Raw genomic sequence first — 12,996 nt, 5'->3', positions numbered from 1 at the left:
AATGGTTCAATTAGTTGTATCGGGCTTGTATGTAAAACCTGTATATGAGACTACATTCATAATTTATTAGACTTTCATATATTTTATATGTTATTGTTTATATAATTGTGTTGATTCAAATGTTATGTTAATGTTGTGTGAATATTGTCCAACCATTTTAGGGACATGGTATTGTGCTATTTTAGGGTATAGGAATGAATGTCGTTTTGTAGTGACACTGGAGACCAGAACACAAACCAGTGACTGATATTTCTACCAATAGGCCCAAAACAGTACTAATGTGTGGTTTGTTGAGCTTGGTTAACTTTGTGTGTACAGTAAAGCCCCTGAAACACTACACCATATAAACACACTATACAGTACGCTCATAATTTGCCTTTGGACTCTGGCACACACATTCTCTGTGGGAGCTCTCTGCCGGACACACTGATGGCTATGGGTCTCACTCTCCACTCTCTCTAACCCACCACCACTCTCTCTGTTTTTCTATTCATTTTAAATGCTGGCAAGTTTAATATAGTTTTATTAAAAAAAACATGGCTCCTGCCCCCTCCTGCTTGGGTAAGACTAGAGGTGGAATTAACTCTCCTATACTAAAAGCATGTTGTCTTCTCTCTTTTCTGATTGGCCATCTTATAACAGCACACAACTGATTGGGCATGTAATAGCACCTCATTACTCTATCCTGACATAAGCGTCACCGTATATAGTGTCTGTCACTGTCATGTGCATGCGCTGGCTTCTGCTGCTACTAACTGCTGTCATGCTGATCTGGCACTGTCTGACCCATCGCATGAGAAACACCCTTCTCTGAATCGCCTCACAGCTATGATTTTACTTCTCAACACTGAATCAGGACTGTATAGATGATCACAAATGGGAAGAGTAGCAGTGTGTTAAAATTCGCTCCAAGATGCTCCAAATATACCTATAGCAGACATTTGTTCATGTCCTAGAGGTGCGCTTGATTTTCTCTTTAACCCTTTTTCTAGCCTGGGAGACAGTTCATGATTAAGACGACCACAAAGGAGTCTTAAACTGATCTGGTTACCAGGCTATATATTGTATCCTACCATTTTTTAAATCAATAGAATAGTTAGGTATGTGTAATATCCAGTCTAACCTGCTTGACTAACCCTGGTCCTGCTGGTAGTGAGCCACTCGTCTAACAGTGTCCTGTTTCCTCATCAGGAACCAGGAAGGGGTGGGACTCGTAGCAGCACATGAGCGGAAGTCTCAGACTCTGCCTGTGTCCCGTAACAGGGCGGGAATGATGCATGCCCGCTTACAGCAACTCAGCAGCCTGGATAACTCATACACTTTTAACCACAGTAAGTGCCCCCAAACACCCACCTCTAAACCAAAGGCCCCTCTGCTCCTCCCTCTGTAGTCAGTCATCATCATCATCCTCTTCATTAGAATCATGTGTGCCAAACCCAAGTCCAAAGTCAGCCGTTCTAGAGCCGTCCATGGATGTTGTAGTTTTGAGTGAATAAAAGTTAGGGGTTTTATCCTAGAGAGTACATGAACCCTTGGGTTGAAGGGATGGTTTTCATCGGGCCAAGGTCACCGTGTAATGTTATACTGACTTCACAGGAAAGCAAAAGAGATTCAACTCTATAGTATAGGGTGTCTGTTACATGATTCCCTTTTAATGAAGTGGATTTCTTTGTGTTTTCAGTGTAAGAAAGATTTCAAGTGTTCTTGGAATATCTGTAGACCATGGTAAGAATGTATCAGGTCAACGACAGGCAGCTTTCAGACTATTAGCTCTGTTCATCTGGTTAAATTAAGAGCATGCCATTTTAGCTGAGAATGAGGCATTTTAAACCCTCTGATCCCTCCATCCTGTTCATTTCTGTTGCCTTAACTCATTTCTTTGTATTCAAACCTCACAAGTAAAATGCATTTTTTCAACTCCACGGAATATTATTTCCTCCTCTGAAGCAAGTTTTTTTTACCTTGATACTAATGATGACTAATCTCTCTGATTGTATTGTAATGATTACTCACGAGGGCATTTATGCAGCCCTGACTCAGTCTGCAGTGCAAATTGCACCCTAGTCCCTATACCAGAGCCCTATGGGTCCTGTTTAAAAGTAGTGCACTAAATGGGGAATAGGGTGCAATTTGAGACTCTGTCAGAGCACATAAGAATTTAGGGGTGATTTGAAAGCGCTCCAGCAGTGTGTGTGTGTACCCTGCAGCCTATAGCCACTCTGATGCTGACGTGGTGAACCAATCGGTCCTGGAAGCTAACATCGCCACGGAGGTCTGCCTCACCGTGCTGGACACTCTCAGCATCTTCATCATGGGATTCAAGGTACACTCCTAGCTGTGGTTTCTGTTGGTGATAATAAGCGGTCCTCAACATGTAAAAGTCATCTCAATGCCTTACTCATGTGATTATGTTATCTAAAAGTTGAAACTCCCTCTTCAGTTTTGGCTTACCAATCACTGACAAGAACACAATCCTGCTTGTGTACAGTACATGCATTTGTTATGTCTTGTTTTCCATTTGATTGGATATGTCACCTTTTTCCCACTTCTTACTTGATGTTGTCTATTGCTGCCAGTCCCTGGGCTTTTGAAGATAACTGTCTGTACTTTTATGTCCTCAGACCCAACTCTGTTCAGACCATGGCCACAACCCGCTCATGAAGAAGGTGTTCCAGGTGCACCTCTGCTTCCTGCAGATCAACCAATCAGAGACGGCCCTCAAGCAGGTCTTCACCTCGCTGCGCACCTTCATCTACAAAGTAAGGAGGCCAGTGGTCCTCAACATTTCGCAGTAGTGAAGTGTTTTTCTCTCCCTGTCTTAAATGTGCCGAGTATCTAATCATCACTGTGTGTCTGTTTCCAGTTCCCCTGCACCTTCTTCGAGGGTCGTGCGGACATGTGTGCTTCGTTCTGCTACGAGATCCTGAAGTGCTGCAACTCAAAGCTGAGCTCCATCCGCAGCGACGCCGCCCACCTCCTCTACTTCCTCATGAAGAGTAACTTTGACTACACCGGGCGCAAGTCCTTCGTCCGCACTCACCTACAAGTGAGAGAGAGAGGGTTTCCCTTCTACATGCTGATACATTTGTCTCCTCAGAAGATCTCTATGTAGCAGCACGCTCTATGGAGCTTTCCTAAAGAGTGGCTTGGTTGATGGTTATGGTAGTAGTTTCGTATTGATGTGTGCGTTTACTACCCTCACACCCAGGTGGTGATCGCCGTCAGTCAGCTGATCGCTGATGTCATCGGTATCGGAGGAACCCGCTTCCAACAGTCCCTGTCTATCATCAACAACTGTGCCAACAGTGACAAGACCATCAAGGTCAGATCCCGATGGGGACACTATTCTCATTCAAACTGCATGTCATCCGTATTGCTTGGTCTTTAATGAACATATTATATGAAATATATTACAGCCAAGGTTGGACCACTTGAATAATCTGCTGTATTATCCTGTGTAGAACACCGCTTTCCCGTCAGATGTGAAGGACCTGACCAAGCGGATCCGGACGGTCCTGATGGCCACAGCTCAGATGAAGGAGCATGAAAGAGACCCGGAGATGCTGGTGGACCTGCAGTATAGCCTTGCCAAGTCCTACGCCAGCACGCCCGAACTCCGCAAGACTTGGCTGGACAGCATGGCCCGCATCCATGTGAAGAATGGAGACCTGTCCGAGGTCTGTACCAGGCTACGGGTCAGAATTTGGGCCTAAAAATATGAGTATAAGTCAATGCCAGAGGGATGGGTGTTATTTTGATATGTGTAGTTATTTAAGGAATGGATTATGGTAGAATCTCTCTATACACAGTATGATGATGTTGTATGTTGAATTCAAGTCATGTGGGTGGCTGGTAAAACATACTGATCTATCTGGGATGTTCTCTGTTGTTCACAGGCGGCCATGTGTTATGTGCACGTGGCGGCACTGGTGGCCGAGTATCTCCGGAGAAAAGGTGCGTTATCCGTCAGCAGTAGAGATGTTGCTGATGATTGTCATTCGATGGTGCCGTTGTCTCTTTTCAAGGCAGGAGAACTTCACAAGGGGTTCATGAATGGTCAGCGCAATGTGATTTTAATGAAATTATTGGAGCAGATTTGTTTGTTATTAGTCAGTAGTCCAATACTATACTGTGATTAGTGTACATAGCATTATGTAATTTGTCATTCTTTCTACGTTCCGATACGATCAGGGGCCGTATGTATTAGTGATGGGGGAGAAAACCGATACAGTGACACACAGGGATCTTATTTTTGACGATATAGGGTGTTGTTTTTGGCTGTACCTGCACCAAAACTCCTTCATAGCCTTTTCTCCGTCTTCTTTTTAAATAGTGAGACCAGTTTGTTTTCAGCACTTTTATTTCTATGACTGATCAAAACTCGTTTTCTCATGTCTCTCTCTGTCCCACTGCAGCAGACATATGGTGAGGAATATGTTTGGAACATCAAATCGCAATAAAATGGCGCTGTCGAATCGCAATACATATACAGTTGAAGTCGGAAGTTTACAGACACCTTAGCCGAATACATTTAAAATACGTTTTTCAAAATTCCTGACATTTAATCCTAGTAAAAATTCCCTGTCTTAGGTCAGTTAGGATCACCACTTTACTTTAAGAATGTGAAATGTCAGAATAATAGTAGAGAGAGTGATTTATTTCAGCTTTTATTTCTTTCATCACATTCCCAGTGGGTCAGAAGTTTACATACACTCAATTAGTATTTGGTAGCATTGCCTTTAAATTGTTTAACTTGGGTCAAATGTTTCGGGTAGCCTTCCACAATAAGTTGGGTGAATTTTGGCCCATTCCTCCTGACAGAGCTGGAGTCAATGAGTCAGGTTTGTAGGCCTCCTTGCTCGCACACGCTTTTTCAGTTCTGCCTACACATTTTCTATTGGATTGAGGTCAGGGCTTTGTGATGGTCACTCCAATACCTTGACTTTGTTGTCCTTAAGCCATTTTGCCACAACTTTGGAAGTATGCTTGGGGTCATTGTCCATTTGGAATACCCATTTGCGACCAAGCTTTAACTTCCTGACTGATGTCTTGGAATGTTGCTTCTATATATCCACATAATTTTCCTCTCTCATAATGCTATCTATTTTATGAAGTGCACCAGTCCTTACTGCAGCAAAGTACCCCCACAACATGATGCTGCCACCCCCGTGCTTCACGGTTGGGATGGTCTTCTTCGGCTTGCAAGCCTCCCCCTTTTCCTCCAAACATAACGATGGTCATTATGGCCAAACAGTTCCATTTTTGTTTCATCAGACCAGAAGACATTTCTCCAAAAAGTACAATCTTTTTCCCCATGTGCAGTTGCAAATCGTAGTCTGGCTTTTTTATAGAGGTTTTGGAGCAGTGGCTTCTTCCTTGCTGAGCGGCATTTCAGGTTATGTCGATATAAGATTTGTTTTACTGTGAATATAGATACTTTGTAACTGTTTCCTCCAGCATCTTCACAAGGTCCTTTGCTGTTGTTCTGGGATTGATTTGCACTTTTCGCACCAAAGTACGTTAATCTCTAAGAGACTCCTTCCTGAGCCATATGATGGCTGTGTGGTCCCAAGGTGTTTATACTTGCGTACTATTGTTTGTACAGATGAACGTGGTACCTTCAGGCATTTGGAAATTGCTCCCAAGGATGAACCAGACTTGTGGAGGTCTACATTTTTTTCTGAGGTCTTGGCTGATTTATTTTGATTTTTTTCCCATGATGTCAAGCAAAGAGGTACTGAATTTGAAGGTAGGCCTTGAAATACATCCACAGGTACACCTCCAATTGACTCAAATCATGTCAATTAGCCTATCAGAAGCTTCTAAAGCCATGACATCATTTTCTGGGATTTTCCAAGCTGTTTAAAGGCACAGTCAACTTTGTGTATGTAAACTTCTGACCCACTGGAATTGTGATACAGTGAATTATAAGTTAAATAATCTGTAAACAATTGTTGGGGAAATTTGTTCTGTCATGCAGAAAGTATATGTCCTAACCAACTTGCCAAAACTATAGTTTGTTTTTACAAGAAATGTGTGGAGTGGTTGAAAAACGAGTTTTAATGACTCCAATCTAACTGTATGTAAACTTCCGACTTCAACTGTAGAATCGTGAGAATCGCAATACATATCGTATCTCCACCTAATTATCGTGATAAAATTGTATCGTGAGGTCCCTGACCATTCCCAGACCTAGTATGTATCAAGCGCCTCAGAGTTAGAGTGCTGATCTCGGATCAGGTCCTCCCTGTCCGTATTCAATGTGATCTAAAAGGCAAAACTGATCATAAATCAGCACTTTTGCTCTGAGATGCTTGATACATACAGCCACATATTTTGTCATGTATCACTATAATCTGTCGGTCTGTGTTGTTTCACACACAGCTTCTTAACACCAGAGGGATAATCAGCTCTGTGAAAGCAGGTCCACTCATAGCACACTGTATAAGAGAGCAATTATCTGTTTCCCTGACAACAAAGTTTGACATTTTGCCTGTTAGTACACCAGATAATGTTCTGAATGAAGCTATATTTCGCCCTTAGTTTATAACCTGTATAAAACACCTCAGAAAGAAGAAAATGTCTGTCTATTTGGTTTATTGATGATGGTCCCATCTTCTTAACGTCCGTAGGCATGTTCAAGCAGGGTTGCTCAGCCTTCCGGGTGGTCACTCCCAACATTGATGAAGAGGTGTCCATGATGGAGGATGTGGGCATGCAGGATGTCCACTTCAACGAGGTGAGAGACTAGCAGCCCGCTGCTCTCTGCTGCCAGGTCAAGACATGAGTTCTGGTGCTCGTTTGAATGTCCTTTTCTGGGCGGGGCATTCACAATTCTTATCTTTTTTTTAATGATCAGTTTATATCCTTGGATCATTTCCAGCACACTTGCTGCTAAATTTTGGAGTTTGCACTTTCCTGGAGATAACTAGGCAGCTATCTTATAGAGATGTTATCTGTGAATCAGCTCTGCTCCTCACTATCAAACAACATGCAAAACAAAAGTACTTACGGAACAACACGCAACCAATTCCACATCTAATGATACGCTTGAATGTATTACAAATAAATCCTCTCTGTTCTCTAATATAGCCGTCCAATAGCCATTTAGAGTTGATGCGGAACAAATGTGCATTTAAATCCCATTTTCGTATCCTGTTCACCACATCCTCATTATACAGGATGTCATTGGAGTTATACAACCGTTTATGTTGTTGCATCAAGGACAATAGGCCTCTAGTACTTTCTCTTTGCACTAACCTTCATAAAGCTTTCTAAATGTTCATAAAGCTTAGAAATGAAGCCCTCGTGTTGTCTATAGTCAGATCACCTTTTGTGTGGACACCATATGAAAAGTGTTGTTTTCTCTCATCCTTTCTCCAAAACAGGATGTACTGATGGAGCTGTTGGAGGAGTGTGCTGATGGCCTGTGGAAGGCTGAGCGCTATGAGCTCATCTCAGACGTCTACAAGCTCATCATCCCCATCTATGAGAAGCGTAGGGACTTTGAGGTACAGTAGCAGACCTGCACCCTCTGTTGCTTCCACTCTCAAGGTCACGGGGCTCAACAGTGAAGGATAAAGGCCCAGACATTGATTCAAATATGCGGGTTCTTATCGGTGTGTTTCTCAATTCCACAGAAACTGGCTCACCTGTACGACACGCTCCATCGTGCCTACAGCAAAGTGACAGAGGTCATGCACACGGGCAAGAGGCTGCTGGGCACATATTTCAGAGTGGCTTTCTTTGGTCAGGTGAGCTAGCGATTGAAATCTGACGGTAGGCTGTTGTATCACAGAACAATGCAATGGAGATCTCACAAATTGTTTCACTTTACTATTGCTTTGCTCTTTCAAATACAGTATGCAGGTATTTAGATTTTTAACTAATTATATTTTCAATGTATTGCTTAAGATTAATTCAAATTCGAGGCGCAAATGGCGAAATAAATGAATAAGTGCCCTTTATCCCCCCCCCCAAAAATAATCTTGATTTGAGCATGGGAGCTGCTGGAAGCGTTTTGATTGATAAAAGCATGACCACGTCACGTGGCCTTTTATTATCTATTCTAATACTTTTTTCCCCCCTGCTTCTTATCCTCTTTAAAGGCAGCGGTAAGTTCTGCACTAGGATCTGCTCCTGAACAGCCAAAATCTGTGTGTGGTGTGCTGTTGCTGTAATCCATGCCATTTCTTTCAGCCAAAGTGTGCTGCTTAAAGCTCTTAGCAGTTACATTAACTCACTAACCTTCCGCCAACTTTTTTTGCGTTTGGTTGTTGCAACAGCATTGCATGTTGCTGATTCAATGGAGTAATAGACTGTCTTCTTAGCTTCCATTTTCCAATGTTATTTTCTAAGTCTTCTTACACCTGGTTCTTCCTCATCTTTCACTGTGTTAACTCTTGTGTTTTGCAGTTGTTGCTTTTGACAGTTTGCTTTGTTGGCGTGGATAACCTTCATAGAACCATGTTCCTTGGTGTTACTTCTGTATGTGGTGTTATAGTGTGAACACTTACATGCTATAGTTGTAGTCTGGGTAGTGTTGGAATAACTATGATTTTTTTTGTTGTTTTCTGTTGCTCTACCTACAACTCCGTAGCAGTACCAGTTTACTGACTCTGAGGCTGAGGTAAATGAATGAGAAAGCGAATAACGTGGTTGGCACTCTGCATTAGAGCTTAAGGCTTGTGATGTGCCCCTGTTAGTGCAGTCAGTGGTATTAACCGCCGCCTAGCTTATCCATCTCGACCCTCTACTACTCTCTGGCTTAGTGTTGCCCTGACAACAAGCATATTATTCAAGGTTCAATGGGAAGATTCCATTTTTCGTCTCTGTATCCATTCATCCAGGTGATAGCTACTTCCCCATTCAGCTACAGTGCTGAGGGATTTTTGTATTATTTTTGGGGGGGTATAAATACTGTGCACGCTTTGGAGTGAAATCCAAACCCCTGCGTCAGTCCTTTTATTTGTCCAGTAGCACTGATCCTAGATTAGTTTTGTTGTTTGTTTCTGTGCTCTGACTGTGACACAGATCCAGGGATATGTATTTTGGGAATATTTCTTGCTCTTAGGGTCGGGATATGAAATTGTTGCTGTCACTCATCCCATTTCCACAGACAATTAGTCAACAAGGCGTAGTGCCTTGCTCATTTGTCTGTTATACTCTTGTTTTTAAGTCTTCATACTGCTTTTGACGTCGTTGTTACATGAACACCTTGACATTTGGGTTTTCGTTGGTTTCCTTTTCTCTAGTACTGTAACAATAGTGTGTGTTTTTGGCTTCCTCCTAGGGATTCTTTGAGGATGAAGATGGTAAAGAGTACATCTACAAAGAACCCAAATTCACCCCACTGTCAGAGATATCTCAGAGGCTACTCAAGCTCTACTCTGACAAGTTTGGCCCAGAGAATGTTAAGATCATTCAGGACTCTGGGAGGGTAAGTGTCAAATCTTTACTCTTGGTATTTGACCCTCGAGTTGTGATTGGTCATTCCTCTTATTGGTCATTTATGTTATGTGTTCTGATTGGTCTTTTGTGTTATGTATCCAATCCAGATCAACCCTAAAGATCTCGACTCGAAGTATGCCTACATCCAGGTGACTCATGTCACCCCGTTCCTGGAGGAGAAGGAGCTGGTGGACAGGAAGACCGACTTTGAGAAGAGCCACAACATCCGGCGCTTTGTCTTCGAGATGCCCTTCACCGTGTCGGGGAAGAAGCAGGGTGGGGTGGAGGAGCAGTGCAAACGCAGGACGATCCTGACCAGTAGGTGTTCCACTTCATCTAGACCGTTAAGGCCAATGAAGGGACACTGAGGTCAACATCTTATTCCAAACGTATGTTCGTGGACGTGCAGATTTGTAAAAGATTTTCCTATTGCTTACACAGTGAGACAAACCTATAGAGGACTCTCACGGAAAATAATGCGACGCAAATATCAGACGCATTCCTTATCGCTAAAACGTGATCTGTGCATAACTGCTTAGAACACTTCCCTGTGTGTAGCTGGGAAAGGGGAGGTTATCCAGGTAATCTACAGATATGTGTAGTCCATGGGATCATGCTGCTGAGCAGACAACGGTAATAAAACACATCGGTCAACACAGTTCCAGTCACAGAGGAGTATTGATGTTAAATATGTCGTAGTATCTTTAGTATTTACTTTGACAAGCACCTTATACCCATAGAAACCTTTGCTAGCATCCGGCATGTACCTGTGTCTCTACCTGGCTTAATATTGCTGTAGGAAGGGTCCTGTGCAATAATGGAAATATCTGATTAGGTTCTGAGTATGTCAGCTCTTTGTTAATAATATTTCTTCATCTTAATTGGTTGTGTTTTTATTGTTGTACAGTGTAAAACACTCCAATGTACAAACTTCATCTTGTATCTTCATTATCTGATAAGGCTGCCTTGCCTCAAAGGTCTTTAGTGAGTGAATGGGCAAGTCTCACGCCATCAAACCGCTTAGGACACATATCTGTCTGAACCCCTAATAAAAAATGTATGTGTAGGTGAGGATGTTTTACACACCTAATAGGTTGAGCAACCATGTTCACATCCATTTTCTCTCTCTCTCGCATAGCAACACACTGTTTCCCCTATGTGAAGAAGCGTATTGCGGTGATGTACCAGCATCACACAGACCTGAACCCTATAGAGGTGGCTATAGACGAGATGAGCAAGAAGGTGGCCGAGCTGAGACAGCTGGTTTCCACCAGTGATGTGGACATGATCCGCCTGCAGCTCAAACTACAGGGCAGCATCAGTGTCCAGGTGCAGGCCTATGCCCTCATAAACCACAATTCCTGTCCTCACTAACCACATCCCCTGTCCTCACAGAGCACAGAAACACAACTTCCTCATTTTTTTACCCAGCCACCTCTTCTATATGGCAAAGACATCCCTCAACTTTCCAATCTGAAATAAATGTTCTTCTTCTCACCTTTTAGGTAAATGCTGGTCCCCTCGCATATGCCAGAGCTTTCCTGGATGATGCCAGCACCAAGAAGTATCCTGACAACAAGGTCAAACAACTTAAAGAAGTCTTTAGGTGAGTTCTTACAGAATACACATTCCCATGCCGCACAACATATCTATCCACTAAGTAATTACACAAGACCATGAATTACATACACTATGTATTTTGTACGACACTGGCCTTTTGTGGAGCAGGCAGTTTGTGGAGGCGTGTGGCCATGGCCTGGGCATCAACGAGCGGCTGATCAAAGAGGACCAGCAGGAGTACCATGACGAGATGAAGGCCAACTACAGAGACCTGGCCAGAGAGCTGTCCGCCATCATGCACGAGCCAGTAAGGAGGATCTACCTGTTAGCATAACAAACTTCGGGACTCAATATTGTTTGTGCATCAGTCGTTTTTAATGATTTGTACATTTTGGAAAAATCTGTTGTATTTGTTCTGGTTGCGATGCTGGTGAAACAGTTTAGTTTGAGGATTGTTATGAACGTAACCGTTATTATAAGGCATTGGAATTTCATAGTCTAATATTTGATCTTTGATATCCCCCTTTTCCCTGTTTTTCCTTTGTGCTGACATGAGCAGATTGGATGGTAAAACATCTTTGGCATGGACTTCATTATGTGTGATTCATTCTAATGAAATTGTCTGAAATAGACCATTTATCATTTAGCATCACCTTGAACTCTCTCTCCCTCGCTCCCTTTTCCTGCCTTCCAGATCAGTCCAGTGGAGGATGGCATGAAGAGCGTTCTTCCAGACTCGCTGCACATCTTCAATGCCATCAGCGGTACCCCCAGCGGTGCCACCATCGCGGGCATGCCCAACTCCTCCTCTGTGGTGTGAGATCCACTGGGATTGGCTCACTCCTGACCTCAACGCTCCGCATGCACGCGCCAACCAGTGTGCCAGTGCTGCCATGAGCCCCCATTCCTGCTTCACTGCTCTCCTACTAATGTTCTTTTATCCTTCACTCACCCCTCCTTTGGCTTGTCCCGTGGGCCAGGACAAAGGACCATGTCGTTTTCTGTTTTCACTATCGTATACAGTACAGCCACTCTGTGGAGGATGGGACCAGGGACATTGATCCATGAGGACGACTGAACTAAAGGAGTTCCACATGAACAGAGGGGGGTGGGGGGATGGTGGGGTTGTCTATCTGTGGAGCAGACATACAGAATGAGGGGGGGACTGGTGTATCCTCCACCCTGCGTGTGAGTCTGACTGGGGTTCCTGTCTGTGTAGTGCTGGGGTTCCCATGATATATACTGTATATGACATCACTGGTAGTGTTTCCTGTGGAGACGTTCCTGTAGGGATCCTTAAAGCAACACAAATGTGCATGTGATGTCACTAGCTCCCCATCAGCCTCCTGTCGTCTCATTTTCATCTTTTTGTTTTGATCATTTGTCTTCTGCTCTGAACTCTTCAAGTGATATTGTATGTACATTATTCCACTTTGGTAAATCTCGTATTGATGTCTTGGCGAACTATATTTGCTGCATACATTGGCATTCATCTCTCTGTACATGAAGACTCGTTATGTTTTTACAAAGCTGCAACTTAATGGAAAAAGAGCCTCCTATGAAAACATTAGTGTTCAACCTTAATCACTGAAATGTCTTAGAATGGGATTTTTTTATTATTATTTTTTTTTACAGCCATTGCATATAAGTATATTCCAAGCTGTTAATTCTTGTATATAAAAAAGGAGTGCAATATTTGTCTTTTGCAAGGTGTCTTGCTGTGTTGGGTTCAATACACTGTAAAGATGTTTGTCCTTCTTGCCAAAGCAATGAGGTGTGGATCCAGAGACGAGGCCTACTGTGGTAGTTTATATGAAGCTTTGACCATTTTAGTGTTCATTCAAATGTTAATGAAATCATTTTTATATTTGGGAAGCATTGGGTTTTTTATTTTTATTTAACAGAAAGTCACTGTTCTGCTGTATACAGAAATGTTCCCTAATGCTTTTCTTTTAAATAAAATTCCCTTATTTCTCTGCACTTCTA

At 42.8% G+C, this 12,996-nt stretch overlaps 1 protein-coding gene across 12 annotated transcripts in view; it reads left to right on the top strand.

The window, feature by feature from the left end:
- Window positions 1-12,990, top strand: part of LOC112245964 (dedicator of cytokinesis protein 9) — a 119,099-nt gene extending 106,109 nt beyond the window's left edge. For 6 of the 12 annotated variants that reach the window (XM_042317615.1, XM_042317575.1, XM_024414202.2 and 3 more), the window contains exons 38-55: window positions 1,192-1,331; window positions 2,208-2,323; window positions 2,622-2,759; window positions 2,864-3,046; window positions 3,209-3,322; window positions 3,462-3,677; window positions 3,897-3,954; window positions 6,633-6,739; window positions 7,389-7,511; window positions 7,641-7,754; window positions 8,109-8,114; window positions 8,600-8,629; window positions 9,293-9,439; window positions 9,558-9,768; window positions 10,589-10,779; window positions 10,956-11,056; window positions 11,179-11,317; window positions 11,705-12,990. In XM_042317615.1, coding sequence (XP_042173549.1) covers window positions 1,192-1,331; window positions 2,208-2,323; window positions 2,622-2,759; window positions 2,864-3,046; window positions 3,209-3,322; window positions 3,462-3,677; window positions 3,897-3,954; window positions 6,633-6,739; window positions 7,389-7,511; window positions 7,641-7,754; window positions 8,109-8,114; window positions 8,600-8,629; window positions 9,293-9,439; window positions 9,558-9,768; window positions 10,589-10,779; window positions 10,956-11,056; window positions 11,179-11,317; window positions 11,705-11,830 — 2,260 coding nt within the window. In that variant the 3' untranslated portion in view covers window positions 11,831-12,990. Of the gene's footprint in view, window positions 1-1,191; window positions 1,332-2,207; window positions 2,324-2,621; window positions 2,760-2,863; window positions 3,047-3,208; window positions 3,323-3,461; window positions 3,678-3,896; window positions 3,955-6,632; window positions 6,740-7,388; window positions 7,512-7,640; window positions 7,755-8,108; window positions 8,115-8,599; window positions 8,630-9,292; window positions 9,440-9,557; window positions 9,769-10,588; window positions 10,780-10,955; window positions 11,057-11,178; window positions 11,318-11,569; window positions 11,578-11,704 lie in introns of all 12 variants that reach the window. The other 6 variants (XM_042317601.1, XM_042317625.1, XM_024414207.2 and 3 more) reach the window with 3 other exon arrangements.
- Window positions 12,991-12,996: the final 6 nt, after the last annotated feature.

Source organism: Oncorhynchus tshawytscha, linkage group LG03 (genome assembly GCF_018296145.1).
Source record: "Oncorhynchus tshawytscha isolate Ot180627B linkage group LG03, Otsh_v2.0, whole genome shotgun sequence".
In the NCBI taxonomy this organism is placed as follows: Eukaryota; Metazoa; Chordata; class Actinopteri; order Salmoniformes; family Salmonidae; genus Oncorhynchus; species Oncorhynchus tshawytscha.
This window is presented reverse-complemented; position numbering and strand designations above follow the sequence as displayed.